Source organism: Furipterus horrens, unplaced genomic scaffold (genome assembly GCF_987537825.1).
Source record: "Furipterus horrens unplaced genomic scaffold, mFurHor1.1.pri manual_scaffold_10, whole genome shotgun sequence".
Taxonomy (NCBI): Eukaryota; Metazoa; Chordata; class Mammalia; order Chiroptera; family Furipteridae; genus Furipterus; species Furipterus horrens.
Genome location: NW_028327180.1, coordinates 67,442,391 through 67,460,512, shown reverse-complemented (window position 1 = coordinate 67,460,512; position 18,122 = coordinate 67,442,391). Strand labels below are relative to the sequence as shown.

Below are 18,122 nucleotides of genomic sequence, written 5' to 3'. Positions count from 1 at the left end.
AAGTTAACTATAGACAGATAATAAATAGATGATCCGAGGATTGCACCCATAGAGCAAAGGTTGCAATACAGGAAGATGAATGCTATTATAAATATGTATGCATTTGGTATGTTGGGCACCTGGAAAAGGAAATCATTCTAGTAACTTCTAAATGATAGCTGTGAGACTTAATATGTTAATTAGATACCGAATTCCAGAGAATTTTTTTAAATGCTCAGAAAAAGTGGGTTTAGAGTTGTTTAGGGGCATCACAATTTAAAGAAAGGAAGATAACTATAATCTAAATTACTATTTTTAAGGTAATCTCCCCACTCCTCTACTTTGGCTCTTCAGGTTAACAGAAGTTCAAAACAAACTTCTGTAGATGTCCAAAGCTTTCAATATAGGCCAGATTCTGTGGACTCAGTTCCACTGGCTTCTTTTTAAGGTTTTTATTTTTCAATGAACCAAAAAGACAGCTCCATCTTCTCACAAGTGTATAAGGGTTTTCATTCTCTGCCAGGTAAAAGCAATGAAGAAAAGAATAGCCTGCTTGTGAATGGGTTTCTGATCACAAATCCAACACTGACTTCAGTTACTTGGCCTCTGCAAGCCTTATTTTTCTTATCTGTAAAATGGTGATAATGAATGTTTATCCTACAGGGCTTTTATGACAACTGAAGGAAATCTGTTAGAGCACACAACCAAGTGCCTGGCATACGATACAGATTTGACTTAAAACTTTTTAAAATTGTTATTGAGGAACAAAGCTAAAAGTTTATATATTAGTATGTTTTGCCCAGAGAGCATCTTTTAGTTTCTTTCCAGGGATTTTTCTGTGTAGAGTAGTAAGTACAGTTGTAGAGAGACAGGTTTGGGGCTCAGCCCTCTAGAAAACTGTAAAACTGGTATGGGCTGCCTTAGGAGGTAGTTACATTCCATTGGGGCAAGATATTTATTGGAAAGGGAAGCCATGGGAAGGATTATGAGAAGATACTGAATGAAGCACCTTTGAAACACATTCTATCTCTCAAATTTCATTTTCTCTAGATTATTATTTCCCCTCAAATGTTTTGAGTTTGGATCTTTCCAACCAATCCTGTTTTCAGTTCTTCAGACCAGATTCTTGTATTAACACCCTCTTCTGCTCCTGCCAGCAGGATCGGTGTCATGAATTCCGGAGCATGGTGAGAGATGGAAGGCTCCCCTGCACCATGGAAAACAGCCCAGTGCAGGGCCCAGATGGCAAGATGCATGTCAACAAGTGCGCCATGTGTCAGAGCATCTTGTACGTGAGGGGCTTATTGATAAGTCTGATACGTTGTGCATGTTGGCAAAAAAACAGTTCCTCTAAATTTAAAACATCAGGCAATTGGCATCACACATTACAAATATAATAATAACTCCTCACTTGGCAACAGGACAGTAAGTTTTTAAAGCACTTTCACAAGAAATGTTTATTTTGATGTGGAGCAGCATAATTATACCTGGAGCATGTGGGATGTGGGGGTAGCTATTGGATTGTGTCCACATTATTGACTTTCAAAGAGGACGCTTATCAGGTAAGTAATACAGGATAAGCCAGTTCACTGAACAGAGACTCTCAGCTCCTCCTATATGTAAAGGGAATGATAATTTCACAATAGTTTTTAGAGGAATTTAAGGAGATAATATGTAAAAATGTTTATAAACTTTAAAACACTTAAACTGTATATAAACAATCAATACTAGAGACTTTAGATGTACTTTTATAAAAACGAGAAATGAAGACACTATGTGAAAGCCATCAATAGACTCTGCTATAGGATCATATCATTCTGACAGTAACTGAATAGTAATTGAATTTAGGAAGCTAATAGCATTGCCACAAATATGAAAATTCCAACAAACGAACTCATTAGTTTAAAAAAGTGTTAGATTTGTTAATGTTTAGAACTGGAGAATTATTTGGTTTAAAAAATTTCAGTAACTCTGGAAAAAGTCCCCTATCTTTTTTTATTCTACAGTGAGCGAGAAGCCAGTGAAAGAAAAAGGAATGAAGAAAAATCACAGAACAAGCCTTCAAGTGATGCAAAGGTTATTTCTTAAGAGATATGAAGCTATTTTACTTTTCATCCTCAGATCTTGAATTCCACTTGTTTTGGGATGATGAAATTGCTAATATTTTGCCTCAAAGAAAATTGATTTTGCTCATATTGTCACTTTGGGTATAAAAAGATTTTTTTTTTTCTGGCTTTGAGGTTTAATGTTTTTCTCAATTTTGTAGGGAATTCTCTTACAGTGTATCAATTATTGCTGTAGTGTCTCCTCTTGGGAGAAATGTGCATTGAAAAATAAAGGGTAAAATCCTTTACCACCTCCCCTGCATGCTTATATCTGACACTAAATATGAAATGAGGGTTCAGGTGGCTTGTTGACATTGATTTTAACAATTTGGGTAATATAAACTAACCTCAAAGCCTCCCCTCTTGCTTCTCCTTTGATGTCTTTTTTTTTCCTGCTTTCTTCAGATGATTTTCTCAGCATCAGCAAATCAATAATGTGCATGCATGATGCTGCCTTTTTTGTTTGCTTTTCAAAACTGCAAGGAAGACATCATCATTCATTCCTTTAACAGTGATAATCAACTGCATTTGTAGAGCTAGATCACTGTGAAAGTATCCTTTGAGGAAAATGGGGGATAGGAAGGATGGAAGGAAAGGGTGAGGGAGACAAGACAGTCTATCAAGTATTGTTTTATGTTTCCCTGCATTTCCAGGACCAATGCAGAGAAGTTCCGAAAGGGTCGGACAATGGAAATTTGGGGCAGTCTGGGCATTCCTCGGCCTCTGTTGCCCAGATAATTGAAGTGAGTGAGCCCAGAGCCAAGAGAGAACCTCCTGAAACCAAGTTTGAGAAAACCACCAAGCCAAGACAGCAAAGAGTCATGTTCACTTCTCCTTTCTCGTTTTCTAGGATGAGTGCAGTGACTTCCGGCAGTACGTGAGGAATGACGAGCTCATATGCACTCGGGAGAATGACCCCGTGCGCAGTGCTGATGGGAAGTTATATAAAAACAAGTGTTACATGTGCAGAACTATCTTGTGAGTAAGAGGATCCCGTCATCCCTTCAGTCTGTCAGGGAACTGCATTTTTAGAAACTGCTGTTTAAATAAAGGTGTGCTCATGGAGCAGAAATAAATTTTTAGTCAAGGCCCGTAACTTGACAGTGCCTGGTAGAGGAGAAGGAATGCTTGGATTGGGAGACAGGAGATCCAGATGTAAGATCCGACCATGATGTTTATTAGTTGTCACTTTAAAAGAATTGTTTTTCAACTCTCAGTATTATAGTTATAAGAAATTATTTCAGATTTTTTTTCCAAAACTAGATCAGACTCAACAGAGTAGCCTTTTATTTTTTTTTTTAAATATGGATTTTTCCACCCCAAAATATATGAAGTCAATCTCCAGGGCTAAGGAATTTGTTTTTGAGAAAGGGTATCTAGGTTATTCTGGTGAACAACGATATTTGGGGACCAATGGACATGATAGATAATGATGATGTCAATAATCACAAACATCATCATCATCATCGGTATTCATTTAGCTCTTCACAGAATGTTCTTTGAGGAAGAAATTACCAATACCAGCCTTTTGTATGTTCCAGAAAAATCAAAGCTCGAGGAATTGAAGCAAATTGTTTAAGATCACACAGCTATTAAGATATGAGAGTTCTGAACCTGAGCCCAACTGTGTACTTTTCTTAACATGTCACCCTGGTCACTCTCTGTGTTATATGTTTCAAACATAGAAGTCCTGTGGTTCCATTATATTTTATCAAAATTGTTTAACTTTCTACTGGAAGTTATAGGAGCTAGTCTTTGTGGATATAACTTTAAATTACTTTTTATTTTCTTCTTTAGTCAAAAAGAAGCTTTGGAAAGAGCAACACTCCAAGAAAACCCATCCCAACCTAGGTCTTCCGAAGAGGAAGACAGTCCATATCCCCCCAATTCTTCTCTGGTAAGACTGACTTTTTCTGAAAAGCTACTTATTAACTTAATGTGCTTATTGTGGAGGGTGGGGGCTGTTGCCTCTATAAATTGCATTTCCATAGACAGGCCTGGGAAAGAACACAGACAACAGGATAGGGACTGACTGTGGGAGAGGGGCGGGGGGGGGCAGGGCAGGGGAGGGCAATGGCGGAAAAATGAGACAACTGTAATAGGACAACAATACATTAATTAAAAATAATGATAACTAACCAAATCCCTTCCCCAGTAGCCTGGAGTGCCATGCTGAGCACTGTCCCACTGGCGAAATTCACCAGAGTTAATATTTTTCTTTAAAATGTAACCTGATGGCCATCAGTAGTGTATACTTTCATGTAAATTAGCCTAATCAGATTGCTTTTTTAGAGCGTGGCCAAGGTCAGGACCATAAGGAAGGAAAGGGGATATTAGAGCATGCAGTATATGTTCAAAGTGCAATCTCAAATTGGGCCCTAAAAGGGAGATTTTCCCACTTAGTCAGAAAAAAAGAAGAGAGTTTTTAATATGAATTTTACCTAATTATTTGCCCAATTCATGTAGGATAATAGATGAATTGCACTATTGCAATATGTACTAATTGCATACATCTACTAAATTAGGCACAACACCAGGGTGCCCTAAACAAGGAGAAGAGCTATTCACGAAATCTGTTCTTTTTTCCCAGCTTTATTGAGATATGGCATACAATAGTGTGTGAGTTTAAGGTGTACAGTGCATTAATTTGATACACATGTATTTTGCAAAATTATTACTACCAAAGCACTACCTAACACCATCATTATCTTACATAATTACCATTTCCTTTTTTAAGGTAAAACATTTAAGATCTACTCACTGAGCAACTTTCAGGTATATAATACAGTATTAATAGCTATAATCACCCTGCTGTACATTGGATCACCAGAACTTATTTATGTTATAACTGAAAGTTTATACTCTTTGACCAATATTTCCCCATTTCCTTCTACCTCAGCCTTTGGTAACTCTGTCTCTATGAGTTTGGCTTTTTCAGATACCCCATGTAAGTGATAACATAAGTATTTGCCTTTCTTTGTCCGATTCATTTCACTTAGCCTAATGCCCTCAAGGTTCATCCAGGTTTTCTTTTTCTTTTTTCTTTCATTAAAGAAGTTACTTTTTTAAATTACTTATTTATTTGTTTGTTTGTTTTGTTTTATTTGTTTATTTATTTATTTATTTAGAGAGAGGGGAAAGGAAAAAGAGATGGAGAGAAACATCACTGTGTGGTTGCCTCTCACTTGCGCCCCCAACTGGGGATCTGACGTGCAACCTAGTGACGTGCAACCTAGTGACGTGCAACCTAGTCACGTGCCCTGACTGGGAATCAAACTAGCGACACTTGGCTCGCAGGCCGATGCTCAATCCACTGAGCCACAGCAGCCAGGGCTTCATCCAGGTTTTCTTAATGGCAGGATTTCCTTCTTTCTCATAAGTGAATAATATTGCATTTTACACACCTATACACTCACACGCCACATCTTCTTTATGTATTCATCCATTGATGAGCACTTATATTTTTATCTTGGCTACTATAAGTAATAATATCTGTTTTTTAAAAAGCATTTTACTGAAGCACAATAGTCATATAGAAAAAGTGCCCCTATCATAAGTGATCATACCTTTGATATTAGCACTGTAGGTCAAGAAATAAATCACTGGGAGACCAGAAACCTCATCATGCTTGCTCCTAATGTACCATCTGGTTTTGAGCTGAAATTTCTCTTGGAGAAGAAAACCACATTTATTATTTATTTTGTCACCTATTGAACCATTCATTTATTCATTCTATAAATATTCATCGAGCACCTACTATTTTCCAAGCATTATTTATGTATATAAGAACAATAGCCATGAGTAAAACAGATAGCACTCTCTAGACTCATGAAGTTTCTTTTGGAAGAACACAGATGATAGATAATGTGAAGAAATAAAATATAATTGCCAAGGGGGAAATAAAATAGAAAAATGATATAGTAAGTTCCGGGTTATAATTTTAATTATGCTATACAGGAAAGAGCTCTCTGGGAAAGAGACATTTGCACCAGGGTCTAAAGAGATTGATTTCATGTGTGTAAGGGATTGGAGTGCATTCCAAGAAGAGGAACAGTAAATCCCAAAGGAGGGCAAAGAATCCAGTGTAGTTGAAAAGGAAGTCATTAAAGTAACAGGAGGCCAGATTATATTGGATTTTGTAGAGCATTTTTAACATGGTGGCTATTCTTCTGAGTGAAACTTTTTTTTTTTTTTGGAAAATGTTATACTATCCTGATTTTTTTAAATTATTTATTTATTTGTTCATTTATTTATTTTTTAGAGAGGGGGAAAGGAGAAAGAGAGGGAGAGAAACATCACTGTGTGGTTGCCTCTCACTTGCACCCCCAACTGGGGACCTGATATGCAACCTAGTCATGTGCCCTGACTGGGAATCAAACCAGCGACATTTGACTTGCAGGCCAACACTCAATCCACGGAGCCACAGCAGCCAGGGCTTCTGAGTGAAACTTTTGAAGAGGAATGATGTGATCTGATTTATATTTTAGAAGAATAGCTGTCTCCTCTACCATAAATACACTGCAGGGAGGCAAGAGTGAAAGCTAGACAGCTTGTTAGTCATAGCGGTAATCCACAGAGAAGATGATGTTAGTATATAGAGGTAGTAGTGACAGAGGTCAAGAGAAGTGGCTGGATCCTGGGTCTGTTTTGAAGGTGGAGTCAGAATGCATTCAGAGTTTATGTACTATGTAAGAAAAGAGCAGCATCCTGTCCTTGTTGCTTCTTTGTAAGGCTTTATCTTATTAATTTTGGACTTTGTAGCAGCAGATACCTAAAAAATACTAAAAGTATACATGGTTTAGTCTTACTTTTGTCAGTGACCTGTAGAAGGTGTTTGTCTAAATTCTCCTTCGATATCTATCAATTTGGAACTCACCATAGTCCAAAAAGGATTTCATTTAATGTTTGAATTATTTATTAAAAACAAAAACTTATTATGCCTCTGAAATGAATGTCAACAGAGTTAATACTATGGAATTTCCTATTCTCTGTGTCTGTTTTAGGAAGTGCTTTTCAAGGAATGTGTTCATTTCATCTGTTGTCAAAATTATTGGCATATAATTATTTATAACATTTCCACATTATTCTTTTAATATCTACATTTATATAGTAATACTCCTTTTTATATTTAGTATTGGTAATGTGTACTTTGCAAATGGCTTATTGATTTATTAATCTTGTCAAACAATTAATATTTAACTTTGTTCTGTTTTCTATTTCATAAATTCCTTTTCTTGATTAGGTTTTTCTATTTTTTTTTTTTTGAGCTTAGTTTGCTAGATTCTTGAGAAGAAAGTTTAGATCATTGATTTTAAAACTTTATTCTTTTCTAATTATGTAGTTACTTATAACTTTCCCTCAAATCACTGCATTAATCACTGCAATTTGACAGCTTAAACTTTTATTATTATTCAGTTCAAAGCATTTCTCTATTCTGATTACTTTGAGTCATAAGTAATTTAGAAGTGTGTTGCTTAACTAGGAACCTTAACGCTATCATATTTATTACCAGGGTTAGCCCACTTAATCATAAAACTATACCTAATGACTTCAATTCTTTGAAATTTATTGACACTTGCTTAATGTTAATAAAGCAATAAGGTCTATTTGGTAATAATTTCCTGTCTACTTGAAAAGAATGTGTAGTCTGCAGCTGTTAGATGTAGAGGCTTATAAATATAATTTAAGTCAAACTGGGTAATTTTGTTGTCCAAATATTCTATATCTTTTTTTTTGTCTGTGCTATCAATTACTGAAAGAAGTATGTTAATATTTCCATTTATGTTTGCAAACAAACTCCCATATTTATACCCCAGATTTGGCTTCTTTATACTAGGGAAGATAAGTAGCTAAACCAAGAAACAAGGAAGAACAAAGCAATGAGAAAGCAGAAATTCCACATGATATTGGGCACAGCTAAACTGAGACATACCCATAGGAAGAAGACTAACATAGTAATCATGCAAAAAATAATACTATTTTTTCTTAAATGAAGGCACTGGTTACATGCAATCTAAAAAGGAAAGACTCTACTTTTAGTCAGTCAATTTTTGCCTGATGTATTTTGAAACTATACTTTAAATATGAGTGTTTGGTATTGTTATCAACGAATCTATTATTTTATCATTAGAAATTATCTTCTTTATCTATGCTAATAATTTTTGTCCTAAATTCTACTTTATATAATATTAATATAGATATGTTAGCTTTTGTGTGATGAATGTTTGTATGTTTATATTTTCCATCCTTTTAATTTCAACCTATTGGTTGAAATAGAAAGATATATTTAAAGTATACTTCTTATAAACAATATATAGTTGAGTCCTTTTGTTTTCCAGTCTGATAATCTGTTCTTTAACTGGAATATTTAATCTTCTTATTATTTAATGTAATTAGTGACACGATTGTATTTAAGTCTTCTATAATTCTATTTTTTAAGTTTCTCTGTCTTTTTTTCCTTTGGTCCTATTTTTCTTGAGTTAATAAAGTTATTATTGAACTCACACTTTAAAAAAGACTACAAAGAACAAGTATGTTTCCTCTTCTACAGGAAAAAAAACTTATCTTGGGAAACATGCTGACAACATAAACTGAGCCCTTAGTATGTGCCTAACACTGTGTTGTGCATGCATTTAAATGCATTATCAGATGTGATCCCCTCAAACACCAATATGAGACAAGAGCTATTATTATTCATGCTTTTCAGATAAGAAACTGAGGCTCAGAAAAATTAGGTCAATCATTTCTCTAGTTTAGTGGCAGAGATGGGACTCAATAGCCCATGTAGTTTACTAGTATTTATCTCTGAGTCTTTCCTTTTTAGATTGCATGTAACCAGTGCCTTCATTTAAGAAAAAATAGTATTATTTTTTGCATGATTACTATGTTAGTCTTCTTCCTATGGGTATGTCTCAGTTTAGCTGTGCCCAATATCATGTGGAATTTCTGCTTTCTCATTGCTTTGTTCTTCCTTGTTTCTTGGTTTAGCTACTTATCTTCCCTAGTATAAAGAAGCCAAATCTGGGGTATAAATATGGGAGTTTGTTTGCCCTCAGTGACAGTTTCTTTACTAGTCAGTTACTCAAATGTGATGGAGGAAATCAAGAGGATTTCCCCCAGCTCATCCCTCTTGAGTGCCATGGATCAATCTGATTTATGTTTTGTTTGTTCAGAATGCTGAGATGTGCAAACAGTACCGAGTAATGCCCAGGATGGGTTACCTTTGCCCAAAGAATTTACAGCCTGTCTGTGGTGATGACGGCCAGACGTACAACAATCCATGCATGCTCTGTCATGAGAACCTGTAAGTATACAAGTCGTACCATCATATCTTCCAGTGCAGAGGCTCTTGACAACAGTATTTACCTGCAACAGTGAACTGATAGTAATTCAAGGTGTGCTGCAACCAGTTTACTAATCATAGCAATTCAAAATGCAAGTTTTGTGATCATCATCATTATATAAAATAGAGGAGATTTGATATTATCCCTTTAATGAAATTGCTTATATACATAACTGAGTGGAAGAGGGACAAAAAGGTGTGAACTTACAGCAATTAGAGAAAATCTCTAGAAGCTCACGTACCCTCATGGAAGTCCGAACATCATCCATCCTTTGTCTAACAGAAAAAAGTTGAGAATCATTGCTGTATGGAGTCAGCCCAGCCTATAATCACTAATGGACCTTATGACTGCCTGATAGTTACAGATTCCTATCCTCCCTAAGTCTTCTTCTTGAAGCAGGAAGTGGTCTCCTGCAAGAGAAAGCCCACTGGGGCAAATGGCAGATCTGGTGTCTGCTCTCAGATTCGTTACTATCTGTGCATCTGTGGGCCTATTATCTCATCATTCCAATACTCAGTTTATTCTTTGGAGAAGTAGAGGCAGTTCTATAAGCCAACTGACTTCTCAGGGTTATTAAGAAGAATTGCTCTTTTAAATCAAATAGAAAGAATTTGTTTTAAGACTTTTGCTATTGGTAGTAGCTTTGTAGTTGCTTTTCTGCTCAAGTGCTCTTTCCCTAACCTCCAGTCACATTCTTTACCTCTTCCCAGCCTCCAGCTGACTGGCTTTAAATGAGAGCGTGGTGGCAAATCTTACTTTTTTCATTTACCCGACCCCATACTTACACAGCAATTCATGTGTATTCCATCCTTCATAGGACACTGTAAGCAAGGCTCAGAATGCAAGGATGGGCCTCATACCCTGATTTTTAATCCTGGAAAAAAAATTTAATTCACATTTATTCCCTTTTAAGTCAAATAACTCATAAAAGAAAAAAAGGCACTCCACAGTTCATATACTTGGAATAAAATCTGAATAGGAGAGCGCTGTGTGTTCTCACACCTGTTGGTGAGGCACGCGTACACTCACCCCTCGGGGAACCCTCGTTACCTGCTGTGGAGTGGCGTTGGCTTCCCTGAACAGAGGGAGGATCTGAGGCTCAGAGAGTGCAGGTGACTCATTCAAAGTCAGAAAGCTGGGAAGTAAATCAGACAGAATTTTAACCTTGTTGCTTTGGGAATAGTACAATTTTCCTTTCTCTCCACTAAATTACTGTTGTATGTAAAGCAAGAGTTACTTTAAAAATTGAGGGTCAAAGATTCCTTTGATAAGATGAAGAAAATTACCTCTTTCCAGAAAACAAAAGGGAAACAAAATGATGTGACATTCAACAATTTGTATGCCTAATATCTATGGACACATTTATCTCTTGAAGTCCATCCATGGATCTTACGGAGTTTTAAGTATTAAGAAACCCCCATTTAAGGAGTTAGTACAACTATTCAACAGTTTGTTACTATATAATGCCTCATCTTTAGCCCAGAAATCCTTCAACTTCTCTTTATTGTAAATGGCATCCAATATTCTTCAAGCATTCTATTAACTATATATATCCATAACAAGTGAATGTCTGCTTCAAGGGAACTTCAGAGTGAGAAATCCCAATGATGAAAATATTAACAAAAGCATGCCCCAAGATGGATTGTTTACCTAATGATAAAGAAACTGGGAGTATAGATTATGAAGAGAAAATTCAGGCTATCCCAGGCAAAAGGACAAACAGTGCTGGTTTCTATTGACTTAGAGAAAGCTATAGGGAAACTATTTCAACTTGAGCAATGCCCACAGACAAAATGAACTGTCTTGTTAAACAGTGAGTTTCCCATCACCAGAGCAAACAAGTAGATGTTTAATATATAATATTTCTTAAGTAAGAGGCATTAAAAGTCATACCCCTTTGAGTCTTTCCAATTATAAAATTAAGACTATAGGATTATATCTTGTTAAGAAATATAGCTATATATATATTCTATATTTTTTATGTTTATATAAATATATTTATATGAAATATATTTTGTAATTCCCAAGTCACATTATAGATACTAAATAAAGTCCAATTTCTCTCCTGGATCCCATTTCCCCACCTGTAAAATAATGGCTTTTGGACTAGGTGATCTCCAACTTTATTTCCAACAGTCAACAATTCTATGAGTATATAGGTGAATGAAATGTGACCGAGTAGACCCAGGGCTGGGAAACAAATCTGGAGCTAAATCAGAAGTGAGACTAACTGTGGATAATGCCTCCTAGAAAAAGAGTTGAATGCAGATCCCCGTCCCTACCCCTAATTTCAGTTCTGGTTTGAGGTCCAAATATCACCCATATCAATCCCTGTTTTTTCCTTTTCCGCATCTTTGAAAACTACTCTGTTCTGTTTTAGAATACGCCAAACTAACACACGCATATACAGCCAGGGGCCATGTGAGGAGGAGAGCACCCCAGAAGCAACCCCGCTCAGCTTGCCAGCACCTGTAAGTACATTGGAGTCCCTGATTGCAGTGTTAGAACCAGCTGGTGAAGGTAATTAAGTAATTACTGAAATATGCTGGAAGAATAATACAGTAGTTAACATTTTAAAGTGTTGACTGGGATCCTTAATAGATTTTTTAGTAACAATATCCCTAACATAATTTCACAGAGTATGTTTTTGTTTCTGTGCTTTACAATAAAAAATGAGACAGACACCAAGAGAGGTCAGCTAGAAGCAGGACTGGACTTGAACCGTTTCTGTTTCGCCCTCATATCCTTGCATTTTACATTGTACTAAATTATCTCCCTAAATGAAAAGCTGACTGTTCCATTTAAATTCCTACAAGGATGTTTTGACACACATTCTTGAGTTTTATATTCTTTCTGGTGATTGCATTTGAGGAGTCTCTTTCTTTAGCAAGTTGATATGTAACTCTGGGGAAAAAAAAACAAAACCTGGGAATATTCAAATAAAAGAAAATCTTTTGTTACCAGATTTGAACCTATACAGATATGAGTTCAAATTCCAGTTTTTGATACTCTTCATATGTGAGACCTTTGGCAAATCACATAAATATCTGAACTGAAGATCTTACTGAGTTATTGAAAGTATTCAAGAAATACTGACTTGTAAGCACTTGGCACAGTGTCTAAAAGTTAATGACATTTATTCTTATTATCACTATTATTATTATGCCTAAGAGACCAAAGTATGAACAAAGAGAAACAGACCCTGGCACAGTGTTTATTTTTAGTAATTTTAATGAATTATATTTTAATACATTTATATTTAATAGTCATAAATATATTTATATTTAATTAAAGCAAATAATATTTAATGGATATAATAAACAATTATTTACTATTTTCCACATTATTAATTTACTCCCTTCCATTGCCACAAAAAGCTTTGGCAATAATGGAATGAGAACTACTCAGTGAGCCTAGTTATGGGAAACCAGAAAAGCAGGAGCTATATGCTAGCTGTTTCTGGTTTCACACTAGCAGCTGGAGGGCAGGTGGCACAGGTGGAGCATGGGATGAAATCAAGAGATCTTCGTTTTTTTTCTCATGTGGGCTTGACAAAGTCATCTCTCTACCCTAGGTCTTCACGCATGCATAAAGAGAGGGTTTAAATTTTTGCTTTAGTCCCTGTATTATGTTAATGACTTGTCCCTCATTTTATTGCCAGAACCTATTGTCCCCTCATCTCACAAACACACATGGCCACATAAATCACAGGAAAGCAAAAATGATCTTTATACAAGTCCTACAGACCACACCTTAGAGCACACCTTGGTGCAATCTCATTTAGGCAACTTGACAAAAACTGCATTAGGAGGAAGTTGCCATAGGATAATACTGATAAGATGTATTTATTCAAATAACGAACAATCTTGCCAGAGCTAAGCACAAAGGTTTGTCAGGGAGTTCCTTCCTTTCATTATTGGGTGTCTTCTTTCCACTAGAATTATGTAACAGACATTATTAATGGTAGGAATTATTTATGATTTTAGCTGATGGAATAAGTCATCAGAACAAAAGGTGCCCCAGGCACAGTTTCAGTTTCCTCTGTGTGATTCAGTGCTGTGATTTTGGAATCACCAAGGTGGTATGGGCAGGTCATGGCTCAGCATTGCTCCATTAACTATTACGTATTCATATGCTGGAGGTTGGAACCTATTGCTTGACCATTTTCCTGAGTAGAAGATTTCCTAAGAGAGTCTGGACTCCCAAGAAAGGAGTAAAAGGCTAAGAAGTCACAACTTGCTTGGAGAAATAGATTGAGGATCCTGGAACCCCTACCTTTGCTTACTATCTAAGAAGGACTTTCTCTTACACAGTAACTGCTAAGATTAGTATAACCCTCTAGAGTTTTGTGTACTTCTTCCTTGTGCATCCTCACAATAGCATCTTTCCCATTTTACAGAAAACCATCCTGGAAGAAAGCCTGCAATGTAGCAGTGATTCAGTATTACATCTTGGCCTAATGTAGATCTTCCAACTTTATTTCTTATGTTCTGCCACTGTTCCTAAGGTGTCAGGGGACTCTGAAAACCTGGGGCTCTGGAGAAGGCATGATCACAATTGAAGATTAGCTACATTGGCAAGAAATTGCTATATTGCCAATACTGTTTTGTGAGATGAATAAGTGATGATTCTCAATTCAATGACAAAGATTTTCAAGGCATTAACAAGACCATAGGTTATCACTCTCAAAGCAAAGGAAATCTCACAGTTTTAATTTCAACGTGAAAGCTGAAATGGAGGTTTGAATTTGTAATGATACTGTTACTAGGGCTCCCGGTGACAATGTGTAGTTATATGGAAGAAAACTTCCTGAGGCCCTTGCCCCCTTCTTAAAAAATTAAGTGTTGATTTAATGTTTTAAATATTAATTTAAATAGTATGTGAATATTGGATGAGTCAGGCAGGGAAGATAGCTGAGTGTATTCTCATGGCCTAAGACAAACTCTAAGTGTAAAGCATTAGTGTGAGAGGAATTGAATTTAAGTTCTGACCAAATGTGAGGACCTTGGCACATCACTACCCTTCTCTGAAGCTCAGTTTCCACCTCTGAGAAATGATGTTCATAACACCTGTCTATTTGCATGAGGGCCACATATAGTCAAGAGCAGAGTTCAGTTTTCTATCTACCTCAACCGGAAAAAGGCACTAGGTTCTCTATAAAAGCTCGTTGACTCAATTGAATGAAATGTGAAAGTAATTTTGAATTGTGAGTTCTCAGCAGAGTACAAGAATCTGCAGATTTCCTTGACTATGGTGCAGCTATAAATGTGTAGCCTGCCTTTGTACAACATCTCTGAATTTCTACCATCTAACCTACCCCTCTTCTCTTCTAGGACAAATGATGCAAGGATTGGTGAAAGCCATGAGGGAAGGTGTGTGCCCCAATTCTGAACTGCCTACCTTCACCACCTGTACATATAGAGAATTCTTCAAAGCTCATCTTATTTACTGTAGAGAACAATAGAGAGCTGTTGGGGGAATGGACTCACTGACTTTCAGTCTCCACCTCTTTCCTCCTACATTCTGTGAGCAGAGGGCATGGACACATCTCCACCCAGTCTGTGTTCTCCCCATCACCATTCTGTCTGTCCAGTTACTGTCCAATAAACATAAACCCAGCAGAACACCCTTTCTGGGATTTCTTTGCCACTGTCTGACTAATAGAAAATTGTTTATTTTATTTTATTTTATAAAAGTTGAATAAACTCTACCCTTTTGTCTTGCTACACCCATTGGTGGACAGAAATTGCTCACTTTTTTCGTGATTCAAGTTGTTGTCATAATTGGGAACAGAGGTAAGGAGATACGGGGTCCCAGGTAGCCAGCAGATATAAAGCCAACCAGCTATGAATCAACTTTACCTTCACTGCCACCTTACCAGTTCCTCTATCTAGTATCTCCATTTCTGCAAATAGTATAACTAACCTCTCAGTTATATAAGCCCTACCCAATGACACAAACCGGTAATTTCTCATATCTGATCACATTGCCTCTTGACAATATCTGTGTCAGGGCTTTGGTCATAGTCTGGGAGAGACTAAGGAAATGACAGACCCCAATATATGTAAGTCTCTAAGCAGCACTGTCCAATAGAAATACAATGAGTCACATATGTAATTTCAAATTTTCTCACAGCTAAAAAGTAGGGGTAAAATTAATTTTAATAATATATTTTATTTAACCCACTATATTAAAACTATTATTTGAAACTATAATCAATATAAACTTTTTTTACTAAATATTTGATACTGAAGCACATCTAAATTTGAACCAGTCACATTTCAAGTGCTCAGTAGCTACATGGGGCTGGAGGTTACTAAAGTAGACCATGAGCTAAAGCACATGAGAAATAAGCCAGTCAGTGAAAGACAAATACTGTATGATCTCACCTATAAGAGGAACCCAATGAACAAAGTAAACTAACAAGCAAAATAGAACCAGAGGCATGGAAACATGGAACAGACTGACAGTGACCAGAGGGGAGGGGAGAGGGGGAGAAGAGGGGATAGAAGGGGAAGGGACTAGGAAAGGAATATGTATGAAAGGCCGATGGACATGGACAGCAGGGTGGGGAATGACTATGGGAGAAGGGGGTGGGCTGGGTGGAGAAAGACAAAGGGGGAAAAATTGGGACAACTGTAATAGAATAACAATAAAATATTTTAAAAAACAAAATGAGATATTCTGAGAAAAAAAATAAAGCACATGAGAAATCCATCAAGAAATGCAAACTTTCAATAAGGGTGGATAGATGGAACAATCAGTAACTCTGTCATGCTCTGGTGTCCTGTGACAGCACCGAGGTATGTTATTCACATTTAGATTCTGGGCTGGTGCTGAACACTAGAGGGAGAGAGCCTATGGGGAATACATAATGGTTCCAATTGTTCTGTGCCTGGAATGGGAGGCCTGTTGGATTTGGGAAGTTAATTTTGCATTTTTTTTTCCTCTGATCTTTTTAGTTTAGATCAATTGTCACTAGGCTAATGATAGTAGGATTTGGTGATCTTTGTCCTTTGGAAATTTGTAAAAATAAATCAATTTCTATGCTTTTTCCCCTAAGTTATCATTAAGAGGAAAGAAAGAAAGAAGGAAGGAAGGAAGGAAGGAAGGAAGGAAGGAAGGAAGGAAGGAAGGAAGGAAGGAAAGAAGAAAGAAAGAAAGAAAGAAAGAAAGAAAGAAAGAAAGAAAGAAAGAAAGGAAGGAAGGAAGGAAGGAAGGAAGGAAGGAAGGAAGGAAGGAAGGAAGGAAGGAAGGAAGGAAGGAAGGAAGGAAGGAAGGAAGAAAGAAAGGAAGGAAGAAAGGAAGAAAGAAAAAGAAAGAAAGAAAGAAAAATCCTTTTTTGAGCATGACAATTTCAGAAAAAAAAGTGAGGAAACTATTGCTATTTGGCAATTCCAGGATGTATAGGATGGGTTTAGAGATTTTATAAAATGTGAAACTGTATCTTCTCCCTGGTTATCCATAGGAAATCCAGAAACTATTTTCATGCCCATGACATACTATTTTTTGTGATGTAGTTCCTTTGTAATGCCATTTTGAGCATGTTATTGAGATGTAAACAACAAACCCTCTATACTTCTTTCACTATTATTATTTTGATTACAATTATGAACATTAGGTAATATGCACAAAAACATTGTTATCTCACCCTTAAGACTTAACCAATGCTTGATAATCATTCTGAACACTAGGGAAAGAGTGTGGCTTATGGATAGGGTGGGTGGAGGATAGGTTAGTCCAGAACAGGATGAGATAAAGAAATGGAGAAAGGCCTAGGGACCCAGTCAAGGTCAGAATGAAGTGGGGTGAGGGTGCATAGGTCAAGAATGAGATGAGGATCAGGGAAAATGGAATAGAGAATGGACTGAGGATCAAGGATCAGAGTTATAGGTGTGAATGTATTGAACACATTACCTGGGATTTTTTTAAAAGTTGAAAGTTGATATTTTTTGAGACACAGATTAGAGCCAAATATAAAATGTCAGTGTCAAAATAGTCTCAACAGAACAGTTACATTAAATATCAAGTACACCACAAGTCAAGTCTCCCTCCATCACCATTTATCCCCCCTTTACCTTCTACCACCCACCACCCCCTTCCCTCTCTCTGGCAATCATCACACTGTTGTCTGTGTTCCTTAAGCATCTTCACCCAGCCCCTACCCCCTCACCTCTGACAGGTGTCATTCTCTGTGCCTGTCCTGACTTTGCTTGTTAGTTCAGTTTGTTCCTTAGAGTCCACACACAAGTGAAATTATATGGTACTTGCTTTCTCTGACTGGCTTATTTCACTTAGCATAACGCTCTCCAGGTCCATCCATGCTTTTGCAAAATACAATACAATATACAGATGATGTAGAATTGTATACCTGAAACCTATATAATTTTATTAACCCATGTCACTCCAATAAATTCAATTAAAAGAAACAGCATAAACAAGATATTAAAAAAGAACAAGAAATAGTCTTTCAGATAGTCATCTTTTCTCATCATAACTTTACCATATAAATTGTCAATGTGCCAAAATTCAGAATAGAAACTATTGGAGAAAACATAAAGTAGCTAGAAGGAAGTGGGAAACAGTCAATAAAGTTCAGGAGAGAAAAATATAAATAAGTCAATAAATAAATAAATAAATATCAAGTACATTTCTGAGTTGCTTCTTGAGTTATATTCTGATGGACAGGTGGTAA

The 18,122-nt window shown here is 36.5% G+C and overlaps 1 protein-coding gene across 2 annotated transcripts in view; it reads left to right on the top strand.

Moving 5' to 3' along the window:
- The window catches only part of SPINK5 (serine peptidase inhibitor Kazal type 5), a 74,251-nt gene extending 59,175 nt beyond the window's left edge, over positions 1 to 15,076 (top strand). The window contains exons 28-35 of one of the 2 annotated variants that reach the window (XM_090288060.1): positions 1,140 to 1,267; positions 1,986 to 2,055; positions 2,738 to 2,827; positions 2,935 to 3,062; positions 3,882 to 3,981; positions 9,257 to 9,387; positions 11,808 to 11,898; positions 14,761 to 15,076. In XM_090288060.1, coding sequence (XP_090144186.1) covers positions 1,140 to 1,267; positions 1,986 to 2,055; positions 2,738 to 2,827; positions 2,935 to 3,062; positions 3,882 to 3,981; positions 9,257 to 9,387; positions 11,808 to 11,898; positions 14,761 to 14,769 — 747 coding nt within the window. In that variant the 3' untranslated portion in view covers positions 14,770 to 15,076. Of the gene's footprint in view, positions 1 to 1,136; positions 1,268 to 1,985; positions 2,056 to 2,737; positions 2,828 to 2,934; positions 3,063 to 3,881; positions 3,982 to 9,256; positions 9,388 to 11,807; positions 11,899 to 14,760 lie in introns of both variants that reach the window. The other variant, XM_090288059.1, reaches the window with a different exon arrangement.
- Positions 15,077 to 18,122: the final 3,046 nt, after the last annotated feature.